At 42.8% G+C, this 22,547-nt stretch overlaps 1 protein-coding gene and 1 long non-coding RNA gene across 2 annotated transcripts in view; one reads left to right on the forward strand and one right to left on the reverse strand.

Moving 5' to 3' along the window:
• The window catches only part of PRPF6 (pre-mRNA processing factor 6), a 43,714-nt gene extending 21,897 nt beyond the window's left edge, over positions 1–21,817 (reverse strand). Inside the window, exons 1-13 of the mRNA XM_056549370.1 lie at positions 21,564–21,817; positions 20,353–20,518; positions 20,088–20,206; positions 19,146–19,224; positions 6,567–6,743; positions 6,328–6,483; positions 6,150–6,244; positions 5,899–6,055; positions 2,187–2,349; positions 1,983–2,101; positions 1,557–1,775; positions 1,289–1,411; positions 160–281 (exon numbers count right to left, since the gene is read on the reverse strand). Of these exons, the coding sequence (XP_056405345.1) occupies positions 160–281; positions 1,289–1,411; positions 1,557–1,775; positions 1,983–2,101; positions 2,187–2,349; positions 5,899–6,055; positions 6,150–6,244; positions 6,328–6,483; positions 6,567–6,743; positions 19,146–19,224; positions 20,088–20,206; positions 20,353–20,518; positions 21,564–21,730 (1,862 nt within the window). The 5' untranslated portion in view covers positions 21,731–21,817. The remainder of the gene's footprint in view (positions 1–159; positions 282–1,288; positions 1,412–1,556; positions 1,776–1,982; positions 2,102–2,186; positions 2,350–5,898; positions 6,056–6,149; positions 6,245–6,327; positions 6,484–6,566; positions 6,744–19,145; positions 19,225–20,087; positions 20,207–20,352; positions 20,519–21,563) is intronic.
• Positions 21,818–22,050: 233 nt separating this feature from the next.
• LOC130297110 (uncharacterized) overlaps positions 22,051–22,547 on the forward strand; it is a 28,504-nt gene continuing 28,007 nt past the window's right edge. Inside the window, exon 1 of the long non-coding RNA XR_008849397.1 lies at positions 22,051–22,075. This is a non-coding gene — a long non-coding RNA (uncharacterized LOC130297110). The remainder of the gene's footprint in view (positions 22,076–22,547) is intronic.

Genomic DNA, 22,547 nt, shown 5'->3' on the forward strand with positions numbered 1-22,547 from the left:
GCCATATTAGTAACTCGTTTACTGTAACATGACAGAAACAACATAGAACTAGTCTACTCAGCTACTTCCATAATCCTGGCCATCTCTTCCCATATCAGTCATGACTGTTTGAAATAGGAACACCCCTCTAAAAGGAGAGCATAAGATAATTCTGCATACCTTGTACCGTGGTTCTTTTCAAAATATGCTGCTCTAAGCCACACACTTTTCTTGCTGGGGAAAACCTGAAGGGCATGTGCATAAATGGCTCTGGCACACTCCAGGGCGCCATGAGAGACACACTGTAAAATAAGAATAAATCCATGATACATGCAATGAACACAGATACTATCAGAATCTCTATAATAACCCTGAGTCATGAAAAATATTTACCTTTATTATTAGTAATTAGAATAAAACAACATTAAAAAATCAGCAGCAGTCAGAAGAAAAAAGGCTCTAGACAAAAAGTACAAGATGTCCAAAAAAAGTAAATAGGAAAACATAGAAATAATAAACATATGGTAGGGTCGACTAAAAAAAAAAAAAAAAAAGACCACAATACATATGTATGAATATACACCCATAGAAAAAACTGTAAACTCTGTATACTAGTGTAAACACAAAAAGGATATATATTGTAGTATAGCACTTATGTCACCTGCCTAATGCCCAGGGCAGTATATAAGGGAACCAAGGATGCAACTATGCATGTTTGAGGGGCAGAGCTACCTCCATAAAGGCTGGAGCATCAATTGTCCCTAAAGCAATGATAATACAAAACTGTCCATGCATATAGCCATCTGACACAGTGCCATACTTACAAGTAGTCAGGAGCCTACCTCTACATCTTTTCGCTCACTCGCTTCCTCAGGGACTATGGAGGTAGCTCTGCTCCTCAAACCTGCATAGTTGCATCCTTGGTTCCCTTTATATACTGCCCTGGGCATTAGGCAGGTGACATAACTGCTATACTACAATATATGTCCTTTTTGTGTTTACACTAGTGTACTGGGTTTACAGTTTTTTCTATGAGTGTATATTCATATATATGTATTGTGGTCTTTCTTAGTCCACCTCAAACAAAGTACCATATGTTTATTATTTCTATGTTTTCCTATGTACTTATTGTCTAGAGCATTTTTTTCTTCTGACTGCTGCTGATTTTTTAATGTTTTATTCTAATTGCTAATAATAAAGGCATATATTTTTCATGACTGTCAGTTTGGTGCACTTTAGGTTCTTATGGTTATTGGATTTTGGCCTATACTATTGGTTTACAAGAATCTCTATAATGTAAAAGACTTACACTATCAGCATCCTCCATCCATGTGTGCTTTCGGTCCTCCTCTTCTATGCCAATTCCAATGACTGCTCTCACTACCGCCTGGCACGTCACAACACTGCCAGCTTTATCACACTCCTCCGCATCCTATAGTATGACAAAAACTCAATTGAAGATCTTTACCGCAAGAAAAATGGAGAAACTAGTAATGAACAGTAGACTTACACTAAAACATTCACTATAATCTCAATAAATCGATCTAAATAATTGTGACCATCGCTCTATTGCCAACCTGTATCCACTGCTCTCGATTGATTTCTACTCCATTGGCTCTCAGGGAGGTGATAGCTCTGTCTACGATCTTCTCCACCATCTGAGTGTTCCCATTGGCTTCTTCCAGTTTGGCAGCTGTAATCCAAATATGTCTGTCGGTGGGAATATTTTCACGTGCTTTATTCAAGACTTTTCGGGCATTCTCGTAAGTCTCAAGCCGGGCAAGGGCCAACCACAGCTATAAAATACAAGAGGTAGCATGACAGCAACAGAATGTAATAGTGTTTGAGCTCTGTCTAGTTAACTATAACTAAGGGCTCTGACACATCATACTAGCAGGACATCAACTTCAGGAGGAGATACCACAGAAACTAAAGCTGAAAAGCAGCACCAAATCATTGTCATCTTTCATCAGTTTTAAGTTTCCAGCCTGGAGTACACTTACCTCCACACTGGTGGGACAGCACTCCACAGCACGGCTCAACATGATACGGGCATCCTCTGGTTCCTCCAGCTCCACCGCGGCCTTCCACAGACGCACAGAATTTGGAACATGTTCAAGAGCTGTGCAGATTAACAAGCCGAAATCAGTATAACAAGCAACAAACTCAAAGACATCCTAAAAAATTGCTTATATTACACTACTGACCCTTCCGTAAGACACGTTTTTTGGCTCGGAGATCAGTTTCCAACTCCGCAGCTCGGATATAGATCCGTACAGACTGTGGGAGGTGACAAATAGCCTGAGCCACCACAGCTTTTGCTGTGTCTCCAGGCTGCAGCCGAGCGGCCTCCAACCAAACATCTTCACTCTACAAAGGATTAAAAAAAAAAAACACACACATTACATTAAGGGGTAATCTCATTTTATATTGCTAGGATATGGTATCACTTTATCTTGGTAGGGGACCGAGGATCCCAGTCATTTTTCCTTGCATTTAGCCACTGTCTAGCCACTGCGCATTGAACTCTGGCATGGACCCATTCAAGTGAATAGGGTTGGCTGCAAGTTTCCTGTAAAACTGTGTGGCCAGGAGCAAAGTTGTGCAGGAAAACCTTAGAAGGGATACAGGGCTACTTCAGTACTGAAACCCATTCATTCTCATGATCAGCGGAAGCTCCCGAGATTGAATAACCACTAATAAAATAATGCCAAAGTAGAACAACTCTGCGAGGAAATGCAGATATCACACTCCAAGCCACAGATTCACATACATAATCCAACAATTGAAAGTGCACTACATTCATATAATGGAAAGTATTTTATTGAATCAAATCACGAAGATAAACCACTGTGCTGTTTACATATAGTGGTAATGTTTTAGGCAGATTACCTTAATTGGGCAGCTAGAAAGTAGTCCTAAGTATGGTAAAGGTGTATAAGCTGAGCTGGCAGGGGTGTGAGCAAAATAGATTTTGCCACTAGGAGGCGATACTAGGCACAAAAAGTGTTGGCTCGATCTAGGCAGGTGCAATAAAAAAATAAAAAATAAAATAAATAAAAATAAAAAAAACTCAACAGCCTGAGCCCAGGAGCAGAAACTAGTAACACCACAAAATAAGGGCACTGGTTTCAGAGAGAACGAAAAAAACTGAGAGCTGTGTTCCCAATGAATTCAACAAGAAAAGGATTTTACGGTAAGTACAAAAATCCATATTTCTCACTGATCGCAATGGGAGATACAGCACCACAAGATGTCCAAAAGCAGTCCCTAATAACGGGAAAACGAACAAAGAAATTACAAGCACTACAGAGACAGGGGCGATTTGAACAGATTTTGTTTCTTATATTATTTAGCTGGATAGCTTCGCCCGTTATACTTCTGAATACAATCTGCATCTAACTCTAAAAGTCACCTGACATGCAGTTCAAACCACTTGCTTGCAGTTTTTCAGAAGCTAAACACAAAAATATTTTATTGCAAAATAATCCTCATTTCTCTAATGTGCTTCTACATAAGGACCCCTTTTCTTGGTTGATTAACCATGTACACACTATGGGTAATCTCTATGACCAGAATGTTTTCCCTTTTCTTTTGCACAGTTGAAGGCGAAGTTTGTGGTATTTTACAAACGCAAAATACTTTCAATTCCTCCTTCCATTTAAATGGGATTTTCCGCTATCCGGGTCACCAGGGTTTGGTATCAGTATTGTATACCCACCTGTTATTTGTGACCATAACTGCCCACTCCATGTAGGCTGCTATTGGAGCGTTTGTTCCTTCTGTTTTTCCTTTTTATGTTAAATCATAGATAACATTACCATGCGACCCCCTTGCACATGACAGCTTGAAGGGTAGGCCTCCAAGATGGATAACAAATCCAACAAGTGATGGTGCCCTTTACAGTAGAAAGACCCCTGCAAAAGCTTAATGGGGCCATGAACAAAGTCAGAGCATTTAAAGGATATTGTTGAAACAAGATGGACACAAATGGTCCAGACAAGGTTCAGATAACAAAGAGCCTGTTCGCAAGGATGGCAAGGAGATGGGCAGATGGAAGAGAGGACAATGTCCTCATTCATGTAAAAGGCAGACACCTTCAGAATAAAGCAGGGAATGAGACGTAAGACAACCTTGTCCTTGTGAATGACCAAGAAGGGGGATCTACAGGAAAAAGCCACCAGTTCAGAAACCTGGCAGATGGCAGTAACAGCAACAAAAAAAGGCAACCTTCCAAGTAAAGATCAGGAACGTCTAGAGAGAACTGTCAGAATCACTGTCCAGATCAGCGATTGAATGGCAGATGCCAGCTGATGCTCCCTGTTGAAGTCTGGTTTCTAATCGGAGGGACTTGCTGGGGACGCCCTTACTGGCTGTGTCAGGTGAAACGTTTGAGGAAGACACAAAGTTCCCTATCTGTAAAAAAAAAACTATAAAAAGAAAAGAGTGCTCCATAGCGCAACACTGCCCGGGTGAGGTTAACAATTAACTGGAAAAGACCCTTACCGCAGGCGGTTGTGTGAACTCACACACAACAATGGTTAGTGTGAGTGAGTAGTAGGGCCCGGTCTGCAGCCTCCCAACCAAACAAGCAGTAGTGGATGTGGACTTCCAAAGGACAGTGGGTTACTGTGGCACTGACCAGGGATAGGCACGTCAGGTGAGTAGAAAGGATTTTATTTAAAACAATGCAACGCATTTCACCACGCTTGCGCGGCTTCATCAGGCATTCACCTGATGAAGCCTCGCAAGCGCGGTGAAACGCATTGCATTGTTTTAAATAAAATCCTTCTTTCTACTCACCTGACGTGCCTATCCCTGGTCAGCGCCGCGGTAACCCACCATCCTTTGGAAGTCCACATCCACTACTATCTGTAAAAAGTCTGGCTCTTTCAAGGGGTCTATCCCTAGGTGGAAAGCGAAAAGGCTGTCTGTAGAGGGTACAGCAGAAGAGGCCACCTGGGAGCAAAGCTGCAATGGATTTGAACAGCTTGGAAAGGTCACCACCGGGCCAGGGAAAGGGACCTAGCCTATATTCGAGAGGGACCACCTCTTGACCTGGAGAAGCGGGGCCCTGGGAAGAAGGGAGTGAGGCACAAGTAAAGCACACCAGACTGGCTAGCTGGCAATTTTTTATTTTTTTTACAGTGAGCAATAGCAAAATGTTTTACCTAGTGTTACCTAGAGGTGTCTTCCCAGCAAGAGAAGATGGTGGTGAGGTGACCAGGAGATGGGGGTACCTAGGAGAAGGCAACACAGATGCTGTACCCAGGTACTGTAGTCACATCAATGCTGTGCAGGGATGAAAACCAAAGACATGGCGGCTGGAGGTGCGGCAGACATCTTGGAGCTGGGGGTAGTCGCTAAACAGTAAGAGGGCAACAGAAATGCTGGGGATAAAAAGCTCACACAGGGAACAAGGTGGGAGAAAAAAGGCCTATCCCATGGATCTCCTTAGTGTATACTAGAATACTTACCTCTCTGAAATCTTCGGCTGCATTCAGGGTCACCTCCTTGGTAACTTTGCTCTCTTAGCGGTGTACTAGCCATTCCAACTGCATATACAGTAGTCAGGGTGGGCATAAATGTAGAGGAAAGCAGGCATAATATACACTATTTCACAAAACCCTTGGGGGGGTTCTGACTTATGATTACTTTTACAAAAAACTATTTTTCCACACTCCTGTGCTGCCAGCTGTTTGCAATCAACAAGTAAAGCGATTGCCATAATTGTATAAGATGGGACATCCCCTTTAAAACAGCTTTAATTTATTTTAGGTGACAATTACCGTAATAAAAACAAGACTATTCAAAAGGGGTTCCTATTCATATACCCAATTTATGACATAAGGGTTTTATAAGGAGGCATCCATGTTAATATGCTAGGGCAGAAAACTGCTATGTCTCTATGCTGCTCACCTTCGGACACATCTCTGTGCCTTTCATAATGAGGTTTCTGGCCACTTGTAGTTTGCCTGTAACTTCTTCAAGACGAGCAGAGGCAATCCAGGCAGGTGGATGATGAGGGTTAGTCTCCCGTACAGACTTTAGTAGCAGACGGGCTTTCTTAATATCACTGGTGGAAAAAAAATTGTCATGACCCTTAAAATGTATCATGACCTATACACTTTATGGGATTTACATGTATGTTATACCACATCAATACTTACTTGATGTCTCCCCCATGTGTTGGGATCATGGAGTTCAAGTCAGTCAGGTAACCTTTAGGATCCACCACTGTCTGACCACTGACAGAATCTGAAACCTATAAGCGTCAAGATTGAATTATAAATGTAGTACTTACCTACGACTCCTAATAATGTATAGTTCTCCTAAGAAGCATCTTACCTGGCTCAGCCTCATGTCCATAAGAGTATTTCTGGCCTGACCAATTTTCCTCATATCCAGATCTCCAGACCCAGGCGTCATTAGCCCAGGGGTCATACCTCCAGGATATGGAGTGTTTAGTCCTCCAGGGAAGGGAGTATTTAAACCTCCAAATTGCTAAAGAGTAAAAAATGAACAAAATTCAAGCTTGCAGCATTAAATAAGAGAAAATCATGAACAGAAAGACCAGAAGCACTTACCGTCTGCCGGGGATCAACAGATGTATGATTCTCTCCTGTCTGTAAATGTTTGGCAAAGAAGCTGTCAGGAACTGGAGTCAATTTCTCATGGCGAGGATTTCTCTGGCGCTTATTGCGGGCATCTCCGACCTCTGGGATGCTTAGCCACTCTTCTTCTGTCACTTCAGCTAGTTTCCTCTGGTGATGGAAAATAATATTGTTGCAACAAAAGATTCAGAGAGAAGACAGCTTTGCAGAAAACAACATGCCACTAGACAGCTGACATATTAGACAGCTTTATAGCAATTTTGGATATGTTTTAGAGCAGTTGACTCAAATCAGTGGGATAACCAAAGGATATAGTAGGTATTACCCGTAATATGGATGGAAGAGAAAATAATTTCTTCATGTGATGTCAACAGATTTAGCGATTCCATAGAAAAGTCACCCAGAGACGAACAAGAACTGCTCACCTGTGTCTTAGAGTGGACAATACTTATTGTTGTTATCTCAAGTGACATCTTAACATGTACCTCCAGTGTTGTGGACACTTTTATAAAAAAAAAGAAAAAAAAAAAGAAAAAAAAAAAAAGACTAAAGTGGACAGTAATAAGGAAATCCACTGAGGCTCCTATCAAGAAACAAGCCACAAAACTTTGCCTTTTACACCGTAAAAGTTAGAGAAAATCTGTAGGAATGGGAGCAGGCAAGGAAGAAAAGAATCTGTAGCAGCTGTGAGCACAGCACTGAAGGCACAGCTCTAAGTAGGAAACTGGCAGGAGTGCTTTCAGGCAGTGGTTTTCCATGCTGCACATGACGCTCATAGAAATAAAGATACCGTTAGGAATGACAATGTTTTCCGGGTCTAAAGGATCTTTTTGGACCGTCCAAAACCAACATGCGTAACAGCCATGATAAGTTGTTCACGTACCCAGAGAAAACATAAAAAACAAATTACTTCATCAATTGGTCTCTAAGACCTAGAACAAGCTCAAGATACAAATTGATTATATCCAATTTCAAGAAATGGAGATTACAACATGAGAGAATGTAAGAATGAACCTCCTGATTTGTGGTCAGCACTGGAACACCTAACAAAATTTCAGTCTGGTATAGCTTCTAACACCTCTTAACCCCTTCCCGTTTATAGAACGTATGCATACGTCCCAGCACCCGACATGTTCGCGCACTGGGACGTATGCATACGTCCTAGTGATTTCCTGCACTGCCGCGGGCAGAACAGGAGATCGGCGGCAGGACCCGGCTGTGCTCCCCCTGTTCACCAACGGTGCCACCGCGAGGAAAACCAGGCGAGAGCAGAGTCCTTGAGACCAACAGTGTCAAAAGCCACAGACAGGTCCAAGAGAATCAGTAATAATATCGGGTGGGTCCCAGTACCTAGAAACGGCCGGGACCTGTGGTTAATACCGGATATCACCAGCGACGCGGCGATCAAATTTGTGAAATAAAGAGTTAATAAATGTGATTTAATCCCTTCCCTAATTTAATCCCTTCCCTAAAAAAAAGTTTGACCTATAAAAACTATTATTAATTAAACCGCACAGTCAAGGGCGTACACGTAAAAAAAATCCAAAGTCCAAAACAGCGCTCTTAATTTGCACCATGATCAGTATTTATCGATACCACTTTTGTTTTAATAGAACTTTGCTTTTTATACATTTTTTTCTTGTCTAAAAAGTGACAAAAAATACACAATTTTGAAATTTGGTCTTTTATGTGAATGTGCAGTTTTATTAAATTTTTTTTTAATAGTTCAGACATTTACGCACATGGTGATATCACAAATTTTTTTATAGTTTTATTTTTTTTAAATGGGAAAGGGGGGGTGATTCAAACTTTTATTAGGGAAGGAGTTAATGCACATAGGGAACTATTACATACAATCTTCTAAATGCATATACTGATCAATGCTACTCCATAGAGCCACATCGATAAGTGTTATCAGTGCTGCATTGCTCCAGCCAGACTGGAGCATAGGAGCACCTATCGGACAGCAAGGAGGCAAGTAAAGGCCCTCCCAACCTCCTCTCAGCTGATCAGGACCTCGCAATTTTGCCGCAGGTGTTCCGATCAGCTCCTCTGAGCTACGGAAGATTGTTTTTTTCTTTTTTAGATGCCGCAACCAACTTTGATTTTGGTGTCTTAAGGGTTAATGCCAGAAATTGGCCTGATTGGCACTGCCCGGCATTAGCCGTGGGTCATGGCTGCCCATAGGGACCTACAAGGTATGAAGAGTGCTTCATACAATGGGAGCGGGACTAGGGCGTACGGGAATGCCCGATGTCCTGAAGAGGTTAAACTCTTAACTGTTAACGACCAAGGACATGTATACACGTCCTTGTGCCATTAACAGAGTATGGCGCAGGCTCCCGACTCTAAGCTGATTCTTGTAGATGAGAGCCGGCGTTAATAGACATGCGGCCGGCTATTAATCCTTTAGGTGCCTGTAAATGCTCCCTGTTGGTCCAGTGGGGTGGATCGCGACCCCCCCCCCCCCCCCCACCCACACACACACACACACCGATCGCAGGGGGGGGGGGCATCCACTGTAGAGGTAGCCAGAGGGCTCAACTCTGTTCCTCTGCTGGCTGCCGCACTGAGAATGATAAAGCCTGGCAGGACCAGGCTTTATCAATCAAACGCGCAGAGCACACAGATCAATGTGGTTATATCTGTATGTGGAATCAAGTGATTCCTCCTAAAAGTCCCCTAAGGGAACAAAGTGTTAAAGTTTCAAAACACACATTAACCCCTTATTAAAAGTTTTAATCACCCCCCCCCCTTTCCCCAAATTCCATATAAAAAATATATAAACATAATAAAAATGAAATATATGTGGTATCGTGCATAAATGTCTGAACTATAAAAACAAAATAGAAGGTTAATTAAACTGCGCGGTCAATGGCTTACACGTAAAAAAAAAAAAAAACTAAAGTCCAAAATTTTGTATTTTTGGTCACTCTGTATTCCCGAAATTTAAAAAAAAATAAAAAGGTATAAAAAGGTGATCAAAATGTCCGATCAAAACATTCATGGTACCGATAAAAAAAACTCTGATCACGGAGCAAAAAATGAGCCCTCATACCATCCTGTAAATGGAAAAATAAAAAAAAGTTATAGGGGCCGTCACGCCCCCTCCCATAGACTTGCATAGTGGGGGCTGGGGGGTGACGTCACACGGGGGCAGAGTCACGACGTCACGATACTCTGACCCCATGGTTGCCACCCGGCCGATTGTGAGCTGGCTCCGCGGCGTGCAGCTCAAACAGGTGGATGGCGAATGCAAATTTGCCGGGGTTCTTTGGATAGGGGATAAGATGTCTCAGGGCCGGAGTAACCCTTTAACTCCTTGGGGACGGAGGGTATATGAATACTACACACCCAGCATCCCCGACTGTCAGGCCATGCTGGGAATTGTACATTTGCAACTGCTGTAAGCACATTGGTTGGGAAACACTGAGCTAGAGTCCGTTTCCTAACTCAGTGATTCCAACCCGTGTGCCTCAAGCTGCTGCAAAACTACAACTCCCAGAATGCACTGACAGACTGTACATGCTGGGAGTTGTAGTTGGAGCTGGAGGCACTCAGGTTGGAATCACTGTTTTCTAACTCAGTGGTTCCCCAACAGGGTGCATACAGCTGTTGCAAAATTACAACTCCCAGCATGTACGGTCTGTCAGTGCATTCTGGGAGTAGTCATTTTGCCACAGCTGAAAGTACAGGGTACATTTACACGGGCGGGTTTACAGTGGGTTTCCTTCTACAAGTTTGAGCTGCGGCAAATTTACCGCAGCTCAAACTCCCAGCGGAAAACTTACTGTGAACCCTGCCTGTGTGAATGTACCCTAAAAACACTACACTAACAAATAAGTAAAACACTACATATACACCCCCTTACACGTCCACCCCCCCAATAAAAAAAAAAAAGTCTCAAATGGCAGTGTTTCCTAAACAGAGCAAAATAACTCCCAGTATTGCCACACAGCCATACACTGTCCTGGCAGGCTGAGAGTCTTGCAACAGCTGGAGGCACCCTGTTTGGGAAACACTGCTGTAGGGTTTTGGTGGCGAAAAGCCCCATGCTTGTTCGTCCCTATTGCAAATTCCTCATTTAGGCCTAAAATGCGCATGGCGCTCTCTCACTTCAGAGCCCTGTCGTATTTCAAGGAGCAGTTTAGGGCCACATAAGGGGTATTTCTGTACTCGAGAGAAATTGCGTTACAAATTTTTTTGGGGGTGGGGGGCGGTTGGATTTTTCTCCTTTTACCACTTATGAAAAGGTAAAATTGGGGGCTACACCCGCATGTTAGTGTAAAAAAATTAACATTTTTACACTAACATGCTGGTGTTGCCCCTTACGTTTTATTTTGACAAGAGGCAAAAGGAGAAAAAGACCCCCAAAAAAACGGAAATACCCAATATGTGGGTGTACTCTGCGGGCAAACTACGTGGCTCAGGAGTGAGAGTGCACTATGTACATTTAAGGCCTAAATTGGTGATTTGCACAGGGGTGGCTGATTTTACATCGGTTCTGACATGAACGCAAAAAATGTTAAAAAACATCCACATGTGACCCCATTTTGGAAACTACACCCCTCTCGGAACGTAACAAGGGGTATAGTGAGCCTTAACACCCCACAGGTCTTTGATAAATTTTCATTAACCCCTTAAGGACGCAGGGTTTTTCAGCTTTTGCATTTTCGTTTTTTCCTCCTTACCTTTTAAAAATCATAGCCCTTTCAATTTTCCACCTAAAAATCCACATTATGGCTTATTTTTTGTGTCACCAATTCTACGTTGCAGTGACATTAGTCATTTTACCCAAAAATCCACGGCAAAACGGAAAAAAAAAAAATCATAGTGGGACAAAATCGAAGAAAAAAAATGCAATTTTGTAACTTTTGGGGGCTTCCGTTTCTACGCAGTGCATATTTCGGTAAAAATGACACCTTATTATTCTGTAGGTCCATACGGTTAAAATGATACCCTACTTATATAGGTTTGATTTTGTCGTACTTCTGGAAAAAAATCATAACTACATGCAGGAAAATGTATACGTTTAAAATTGTCATCTTCTGACCCCTATTACTTTTTTATTTTTCCACGTACAAGGCGGTATTTTTGGGACTTTGGAATTTTTTTGCGCGTACGCCATAGACCATGCGGTTTAATTAACAATATATTTTTATAGTTCAGACATTTACGCACGTTTATTTTTATTTACACTTATTTTTTTAACAGGAAAAGGGGGGAGATTCAAAATTTTATTAGGGAAGGGGTTAAATGATCTTTATTCACCTTTTTTTTGCAATGTTATAGCTCCCATAGGGACCTATAACACTGCACACACTGATCTTTTACACAGATCACTGGCGTGTATTAACACACCTGTGATCAGTGTTATCGGCGCTTGACTGCTCCTGCCTGGATCTCAGGCACGGAGCAGTCATTCGCCAATCGTACACCGAGGAGGCAGGTAAGGTCCCTCCCGGTGTCCTGTAAGCTGTTCGGGACACCACAATTTCACAGCGGCGGTCCCGAACAGCCCGACTGAGCAGCCAAGATAGTTTCACTTTAGACGCAGTGGTCAGCTTTGATCGCTGTTTCTGAAGGGTTAATACAGGGCATCACTACGATCAGTGATGTCCTGTATTAGCCGCGGGTCACGACGGTTGATGGCCGCCGGGACCGACCCCATATGACGCGGGGGTCACCGCGTGACCCCCGCGGCACCCAGCGCAGGACGTAAATATACGTCCTTCGTCGTTAAAGGGGTACTCCGGTGAATTTTATTTTATTTATTTTTTTTATCAACTGGTGCCAGAAAGTTAAACAGATTTGTAAATTACTTCTATTAAAAAAATCTTAATCCTTCCTGTACTTATTAGCTGCTTAATACTACAGTGGAAATTATTTTCCGTTTGAAACACAGCTGTCTGCTGACATCATGAGCACAGTGCTCTCTGCTGACATCTCTGTCCATTTTAGGAACTGCCAGAGTAAAAGGAAATCCCCATAGCAAATATATGTTGTTCTGGTCAGTTCCTAAAATGGACAGAGATGTCAGCAGAGAGCACTGTGCTCATGATGTCAGCAGACAGCTCTGTGTTTCAAAAAGAAAAGAATTTCCGCTGTAGTATTCAGCAGCTAATAAGTACAGGAAGGATTAAGATTTTTTTAATAGAAGTAATTTACAAATCTGTTTAACTTTCTGGCACCAGTTGATTTAAAGGAAATCTGTAATCTGCATCACCCGCACTAAGCCTGTTACACAGGCTTGTAGTGCGGGTGATGCTGATTAAAACGCTATGTACCTTATTAAAAACCGAGCAGTGGATGTTTAGAAATCTTTATATTTACTTACCTGTCAATCACAGGCTTTTGGCTCAGTTACGTCAGCGGGACTCTGAAGCGGGACTCGGCCGGCCATTGATGTAAAGTTTCCTGTGATCTAAAGTTTTTACAAGTGCGCATGCACGGGTTTACGGAGTTAAGGAGTTAAAGTTGGACACGAAAATTTAAAATTTGTTTTTTTCCCCTGAAATGCTGGTGTTACCCCAAATTTTTCATTTTCACAAGGGGTAATAGGAAAAGAAGCCCCCAAAATTTGTAACCCCATTTCTTCTGAGTATATAAATACCCCATATGTGGATGTAAAGTGCTCTGTGGGCGAACTACAATGCTCAGAAGAGAAGGAGCGCCATTGGGCTTTTTGAGAGAGAATTAGGCTGGAATAGTATGCCATGTGGGTTTTTTTTTTTTTTCACTGTTCTATTTAACTTTTTTTTTTTTTGCTAAATGTCACATTTAGTAAAAAAAAAAGTTAAATAGAACAGTGAAAAAAAAAAAAAAAAAACACATGGCATACCCACATGGCATGCCCCCAAAAACCATTTCAGCTAAATTTGCTCTCCAAAAGCCCAATGTCGCTCCTTCCCTTCTGAGCCCTCTAGTGCACCCACATAACCATATGAGCACTTGACATAACCATATGAGGTATTTCCTTACTCGAGAGAAATGGGATTACACATTTTGTGGGACATTTTCTCCTATAACTCCATATGAAAATGAAAAGTTTGGGGTAACGCCAGCATTTTAATGTCAAAAATAAACATTTTCATTTTCATGTCCCACTTTAACGAAAGTTCGTCAATCACCTGTGGGGTGTTAAGGCTCACTGTAACCCTTATGTTCCTTGAGGGGTGTAGTTTCCAAAATAGCATGCCATGCGTTTTTTTTTTTTGTGCTGTTCTGGCACCATAGGGGCTTCCTAAATGCGACATGCCCCACAAAAACCATTTCAGCAAAATTTGCTTTCCAAAAGCCAAATGTGACTCCTTCTCTTCTGAGCATTGTAGTTCGCCCACTGAGCATTTTACACCGTAACATGGGGTATTTCCTTACTCAAGAGATGTGGTTACAAATTTTGGGGGGCATTTTCTCCCATTACCCTTTGTAAAAATGAAAAATTTGGGGGGGGGGGGGGGGAAACAGCAGTTTAGTGAAATTTTATTTTTAATCATTTACATATCCGACTTTAACAAAAAGTCATCAAACACCTGTGGAGTGTTAAGGCTCACTGGGCCCATTGTTACTTGCCTTGAGGGGTGTAGTTTCCAAAATAGTGTGCCATGTGTTTTTTTTTTTGCTGTTCTGGCACCATAGGGGCTTCCTAAATGTGACGTGCCCCTCAAAAACCATTTCAGAAAAATTCACTCTCCAAAATCCCATTGTTGCTCCTTCCCTTCTGAGCCCTCTACTGCGCCCGCCGAACACTTGACATACACATATGAGGTATTTCCTTACTCGAGAGTAATTGGGTTAAATTCTAAAACTGGGTCCACAAGAACATGTGAGTGTAAAGAATGAAGATTTTGAATTTTCTGATTCACTTTGCTGCTATTCCTGTGAAACACCTAAAGGGTTAACAAACTTTCTGAATGTCATTTCGAAAACTTTGAGGGGTTCAGTTTTTATAATGGGGTAATTTGTGGGGTATTTCTAATATGAAGACCCTTCAAATCCACTTCAAAACTGAACTGGTCACTGAAAAATTCCGATTTTGAAAATGTTGGGAAAAATTGGAAAATTTGCTGGTGAAGTTTAAAGCCCTCTGATGTCCTCCAAAACTAAAAACATGTCAACTTTATGATGAAAATATAAAGTAGACATATTGTATATGTGAAATCAATATATAAAATTTATTTGGGATGTCTGTTTTCCTTACAAGCAGAGAGCTTCAAAATTAGAAAAATGCTAAATTTTCTATTTTTTTCTTCAAATTTTGGAATTTTTCACCAAGAAATTATGCAAGTATCAACAAAAATTTACAACTAACAGTAGAATATGATACAAAAGATAGGGCTATGTAAACGTAACTCAACAGCTGGTGTGTTGCTACAATAGACACATTCCCATAAACACACCAGGACAATAAGTCCAAATAAATGTTAATCTTTATTAAACATACATGATTAAAACAAGGGACAGCTTTTTATGGCACTTTATCGTATTTCCATCTTAATGACACCAAAACTCAGGCCCTTTCTATCAATCTCCCTTTGATGAAGTTATCTGCACTTAATGACAAATACCCATTTGACTGGCGCACATCCAACCTTCAATACTAAGGCATACACCTCTCCTATCAAGCTACTATACACGGATAACTACGAAAAGCAACTGTCCTCCATGCAATTAGAAATGGATAGGCTAGCTAAGTCGGAGATCTCATGGGTAGGAAGGGTGGCGACTTACAAAATGTTCTTACTACCAAAACTCCTCTGTTTCGCACACTCCCCATCATTCTTCCTGCACACTTTCTCTCTTGTGCACAAAAAGCCCCGTCTTTTTTCGTGTGGGCAGGCCGGAAACCCAGGCTGTCCTCAACTATTTTATCTCGCCCCAAATTGGCAGGGGGGCTGGGTGTCCCCAACCTACATTTCTACTACATAGCTACCTTGGTCTCTATGGTTAAGTGCTGGTGGTGCAACAGACACTCTCTCCCCTGGATAGGCATCGAAAAATTTTCAGTGGCTCCGTTTACGGTAAGAGATTTGTTGTATGCCCCGTTTTGGAACACGCCGGCACCCCTACTAACGAACCCTATGGTTAAGGCGTCCTATATGGCATGGGTGTTTTTCATCAACCACACGACCAACTTAATACCAATGCTAAAACAAGACCTTCCGCTTACATTTATACAGGCTCAGATCCCCAATATGGATTTATCCCTTTGGATTTTGAAGGGAGAGACCCAGATCAAGCATCTACTGAAAGATGGGGTGTTAAAGCCCTACTCTGAGTTGACTCAGCAATACGGTCTCCCCAAACGGGAATTTTATAAAATTTCTTCAACTCAGACATTTTTTCTATTGCTTAGCCCCTGCACAAGGGGATCCAGATGGTTCCGCTATACATCTCCTAGCGTCTCCCCGCAAGGGACTGAGACCGATATATACTGCCCTATCGCAAACCCAGCTAGAATCTAAACCATACCCCTTGAGATTGTGGGAAAGGGACCTCCACATATCCCTCTCTATGTCAGAGTGGCAACAAACATTTCATCACATTCACAAAGCCCTACAATGCTCCTCCCATGTGGAGTCTGCTTTTAAATCAATCTTATGATGGTATTACACTCCAGATAAGCTGGCCTTGATATACCCACAAACGTCCGATAAATGCTGGCGGGGATGTGGCTGTAGGGGAACACTATATCACATACTATGGACCTGCACCTCTGTTCAGCAGTTTTGGGCAGCCTGTGCGAACCTAGTAAAGAATATCCTGGGGATGAATGCCCCCTGGTCACCGCAATCAGTTTTGCTATTTGTACACTTATCTTCCCTGCCTGTGGTGGACCGAGATATATATTGCATTATATGTACGGTAGCGAAAACAGCCCTAGTGAGTCACTGGAAAACTGCCAACACTCCTACGATTGACTCTCTTGTTGCAAAAATAAATACTACTTATTCTTATGAAAGAAATCATTGCGCTAGGCTCCCATAACACACAACGTTTTGAGAAAAGATGGGGACGTTTGAGAGCGTCGTCTCACTGTATAGACAAACTTTGGCTCGAGTAAGGCACATAGGCAATGTACTATAACCGCTCACTGTGCATCTGAGAATAGCGACCTTACTTACATTCCTATCCTACTGAGTACAACTCCATTTTTTCTTCCATATTTTACACAACATCACAGACTACTTACAATACCTAGAATAGCTTATATATCATAATTCATAAATCTGGCACCACTGTGTACCCAAGTTTGTATGTTCCTTAGTTACCTTGTTTGGTTACGCTGATATATGGATTGTATTGCCTCTCAATGCTCTATGTTTGGCAACTACTGCTCGCTCTTTCAATGCGGATGCATATGCAGATGTAATTTGTTTATACATTTCATAAAACTTCAACAAGAGTTATTTACAAAAAAAAAAAAAAAACAAGGGACAGCAACAGAACAGACAAATCATGGCTGCTATATAGGTAGGTACATGGAAAATGTGCAAATACATTTTTGTGCAAATAAATACTGTATTAAGGTGACTTGTGCAATCTATAAGGCTGCAAAAAATGCAGCATATAATAGATATAAACAATATAACCACTTCAATATGTAAACAGTAGGTGTTCTGGCCACATCCAGATACTATTGCACATAACAAAAGTGATACAGTGGAAAAAAGCAGGACTTTAACAAAAGGCCTGCACTAATCTGATCCGTCACTGAGCTGGGTAAGAGAGATGTTGGTGAGGCAAAGGAAAGAAAGCCCACCACATCAAGAGCGGTGTCAGATAGTAACCTGAACATGAATTACCACAGCAAAGCGACGGATCAGAATGTAGTAAACACATACCCCTATGCAGCACGCCAAACCCCAACGCCGTTTCGCCGTGAAGGCTTCCTCAGGGAGACCAGCCATGATTTGTCTGTTCTGTTGCTGTCCCTTGTTTTAATGTTTTTAATCATGTATGTTTAATAAAGTAGAATATGTCACGAAAAAACAACCTCGGAATCGGAATGAAAAGTAAAAGCATCCCAGAGTTATTAATGTTTAAAGTGACAGTGGTCAGATGTGCAAAAAATTCTCCCGTCCTTAGGGTTATAATGGGCTCCGCGCCCAAGGGGTTAAGGACAAACCTCTTTTTGCCTTCAGGACACAGTCCCGTTTAATTTTTGCATTTTTGTTTTTCCACCTCATCTTTTAGAACCATAACTGAGGGCTTGTTTCTTACAGGACCAATTGTACTTTACAAAGACCCTTTCAAATGTATGGCACTGTGCAATAACTCACTGCAGTGCTGTACATTCACAGCGTGTGTCCTTAAGTAGTTAAAACACTAGGTTCGCCCCTAAATATTCAAGTCCCATATTTAATGGTGAACAGAATATATCGGAGACTAATAAAAGGTGTAGTAGCAGCTTGACTCAGTCCCAAAATATACATCTACATGGGAAATTGATCCATTTTTTAAATGTATCTTTGTGGTTGTTAGGAGTAAAGTTAGCATGACTTGACACTTTTCATCCCAATTTATCAGAGCCCATAAGCTTTTGCTGGGAGGCTGACATATTCCTTAGAACAAAGGCAGTTTGCAGGTCATAGATTTCTGAAAACTGTGTTTATTAATCAGCAGGTCTTAGAGCCCCATACATACCAGATATGTGTTGGCTAAACCTACTGATTTTGACAAGACCAGAAAACCATCTATAACAGTGTTTCTCAAGCCGTGTCCTCAAGACCCCTCCCCAACAGGTTATGTTTTCTGGATATCCTTGGTCTTTTACAAATGATATAACTATGGTGATACCTGATTCACTGACCATAGTTATATCATCTGTAAAAGACTAAGGAAATCCTGAAAACCTCACCTGTTGAGGGGTCTTGAGGACCGTGCTTGGGAAACACTGATCTAAAATGTATTGGAGCCTCCTAACATTCCCCTAACAGATAATGTAGGGGAGAGAAGCATTAGGCGTGTTGAATATTAAAGGGGTAGTCCAGTGGTGAAAAACGTATCCCCTATCCTAAGGATAGGGGATAAGTTTGAGATCGCGGGGGGTCCGACCGCTGGGGCCCCCTGCGATCTCTCTGTACAGGGGCCCCGGCTCTCCAGCCAGATAGCGGGTGTCGACCCGCGCACGAAGCGGCGGCCGACACGCCCCCTCAATACATCTCAATGGCAGAGCCGGAGATTGCCGAAGGCAGCGCTTCGGCTCTGCCATAGAGTTGTATTGAGGGGGCGTGTCGGCCGCCGCCTCGTGCGGAGGTCGACACGCCCCCTTCATGCGGGCTGTCGGGGCTCCGTACAAGAGATCGCAGGGGGCCCCAGCGGTCGAACCCCCCGCGATCTGCAACTTATCCCCTATCCTTAAGATAGGGGATAAGTTGTTCACCACTGTGTTATGTGAACATAGCTACCTTTAGTGTTGAGAGGAAAGACCCTCACAATATGGCCGACAGTGGAAGTTATCATCTACTTCCTGTCCGAGAAAATGAACCACTGTGTTTCCATGAGACAGACGTTCTTACAATTACCATATCGGCATCCAGATTTGCTTACCTTTAAATCAGAAAACTGCTGCTGGATTTTGGGCCTTTCCATACGGTACTTCTCAATTTCCTCTTTCTCTCTCTGCTCTCTGTTGGCAAAAAAAAAAAAAAGACAGATGTTATTATATCAATGTCTTATTAATGGAAACAAACTAAGCCGAGTAATCTAAAACTGCATACAAGACATTAATGAAAATAGCCAAGGAAGAAAGGGAAGCTAAAAAAAAAGTTTATGAAAAAATTCACAATTAAAGGGGTTATCCAGGAAAAAATGTATATTATATATCTCTATCTCAACTGGCTCCAGAAAGTTAAACAGATTTGTAAATTACTTCTATTAAAAAATCTTAATCCTTTCAGTACTTATGAGCTTCTGAAGTTGAGTTGTTCTTTTTTGTCTAAGTGCTTTCTGATGACACGTGTCTCGGGAACTGTCCAGAGTAGAAGCAAATCCCCATAGCAAACCTCTTCTACTCTGTGCAGTTCCTGAGACAAGCAGAGATGTCAGCAGAGCGCACTGTTGCCAGACAGAAAAGAACAACTCAACTTCAGCAGCTGATAATTATTGGAAGGAGTAAGATTTTTTAATAGAAGTAATTTACAAATCTGTTTAACTTTCTGGAGCCAGTTGATATATAAAAAAAAAAGTTTTTTTCCTGGATAACCCCTTTAAGCCCCCAACCACAAGTGTTTGAGGACATGCAGGCCTGACCATGGGTTCCCCATTGATCTGCACAATGATGGTGATGAGCTTCTCGTTCCATATTCTTTTAACCTGGTAAAACATACATCATAGGGGGCAGCCACTTTAAGGAAATCTCCCCTATAAGCAGTTCTGTACACAGGGCTTTCCATTCTGAAAGGTCTCATCTATTTGTCTCTGACATATTACATGGTGATGAAATAAGCACAGGGCAAATCACATCAGCGCCCGATATTATAGATACCTCACCTTCTTTCTTTTCTCCTCTCATCCATCCTCTTGTCCAGGGCAGCATAAATGGCATCAGCTTCCTCATCATCCTTCTCATAGGGGCCACTGGAGAACAAGCTTCCGGCATAACCATTAAACTGAAGGTTGAGACAAAACAGAAGAAGAGAGACAGTTATAACAATGAAGAGACATATTTAATCTCTCTAGATATCAGGGGGACACTTCATCAGGGCAGCCTGGAGTGTGCGCGGCCTCTGGAGTGTACGCGGCCTGCTATAATCACCTCATCATAATTTGTGTCGTTCAGATCTTCATCATCATCATCTGCCTGATTCTTTTTCATCTGGTCGCCCACTGTTCTCTTCCCTGGTGGGGCATGGCGGTCATCCACCGGATCATTGGCATCACGAGCAGGACCAATATCAGAACGAGTGGTGAAACCTGTAGCACTAAAGGGAGACAAGAGGGGAAAAAGTCAGTACGCTGTCTATTAAAGGGGTTATTCAGGGATAGAAACACAGAGCTAATTTCTTCCAAAAACAGCACCATCCCTGTCCTCAGGTTTTGTGTTCTCTTACACCTTGGCTCCATTCACCTAAATAGAACTGAGTGACAATACCACACACAACCTGAGAACAGAGGAGGTGCTGTTTTTTTTGTAAGAAGTTATCACTGTGTTTCTATCTCTGCATAAACCTTATCCTCTGCAGCCCCTCACCGTGACCGGTGCTGTCCTCTGCAGCCCCTCACCGTGACCGGTGCCGTCCTCTGCAGCCCCTCACCGTGACCGGTGCTATCCTCTGCAGCCCCTCACCGTGACCAGTAATATCCTCTGCAGCCCCTCGCCGTGACCGGTGCTGTCCTCTGCAGCCCCTCACCGTGACCAGAGCTGTCCTCTGCAGCCCCTCGCCGTGACCAGAGCTGTCCTCTGCAGCCCCTCACCGTGACCGGTGCTGTCCTCTGCAGCCCCTCACCGTGACCGGTGCTATCCTCTGCAGCCCCTCACCGTGACCGGTAATATCCTCTGCAGCCCCTCACCGTGACCAGTGCTATCCTCTGCAGCCCCTCACCGTGACCAGTGCTATCCTCTGCAGCCCCTCACCGTGACCGGTGCTGTCCTCTGCAGCCCCTCACCGTGACCAGAGCTGTCCTCTGCAGCCCCTCACCGTGACCAGAGCTATCCTCTGCAGCCCCTCACCGTGACCGGTGCTTTCCTCTGCAGCCCCTCACCCTGACCTGTGCTATGCTCTGCAGCCCCTCACCCTGACCAGTGCTATCCTCTGCAGCCCCTCACCGTGACCAGTGCTATCCTCTGCAGCCCCTCACCGTGACCAGTGCTATCCTCTGCAGCCCCTCACCATGACCAGTGCTGTCCTCTGCAGCCCCCCCCCAATACACCATACCACTGGTGCCAAACCCTTCCTCTACTCACAACACCAATGAGTCCAGATGCCCTCACAGAAAAGCTCACACAGCCCCAGTCCAGGCTCTCACCCTCTGCCCAGACCCGGCACATAACCCAGCGGGGCCGGCATGCCCAGGAACGGCTTCTTCTTCTTGTTCATGGTGCCGGTAATGGACGCAGTTAGTCCTGAGGCTCCACCGGGGTTACCGGATCCTGAGGGTCCAGGGCCGCTTCCCGAAGACGAGGAGGCCGCCATCTTTTACTTTCCAGCGCTGCTGAGAAGCGACACCACAACGTATCCCACAATGCACTGCGCTCTACGTGACGCAACTTCCTGCGTGGCTGTCATAGGGTAAACCATAGAGGTGAGCACTAGGGGGAAGACGGAGCCATCTTAGCGGAGTCAATCTAAGGAATGAATGGAGACTTCTTAAAAATGGCGTCCATTACTATGGCTGAATGCAGTGGACATCGGTTTTATTACCAGTGCTTTTACCAGTGCTTTATCTATTTACAGAAATAGATAGAAACCATAATAGAATTTTGGCCTCTAGCGTGTGTTTTTTTTGTTTGTGTATGAAAAGAACAGCATGGAGTCTTAGTAAGAAAATAGCTAGGCACTTTCAGTCACAGAAAATAAGTTAAAGGATTTTATTCTATTTTTGTCAAATAATGAATTTTTTTTGAAATGATGTATTATCCTATAGTTGTCTATAGATGGCGCTATATCCCTATATACTGTTTACGCACAAACGTAGCAGAGCCAAGTAATGTACCTTTAAAGCGGTGGTCTCCAAACTGTGCACCCTCCAGATACAGCAAAACTGGGAATTGTAGTTCTGCTGCAAACCGAGACCACCATTTGGAGACCACTGCTTTAAAGGTACACGCTGGGACCCCCAGTGATTTCTGTTTTGATGTGACTTTTGATCACTTTTTAATAATTTTTTATGATATCTGAAGTCACCAAAAATATGTATTGCTGGACTTTCGTATTTTATTATTTACTTTTCTGTTATTGCCTGTGCGTTTTTTTTTAAAGGGGTATTCCAGGCCAAAACTTTTTTTTATAT

This window comes from Hyla sarda, chromosome 12 (genome assembly GCF_029499605.1).
Source record: "Hyla sarda isolate aHylSar1 chromosome 12, aHylSar1.hap1, whole genome shotgun sequence".
Taxonomy (NCBI): domain Eukaryota; kingdom Metazoa; phylum Chordata; class Amphibia; order Anura; family Hylidae; genus Hyla; species Hyla sarda.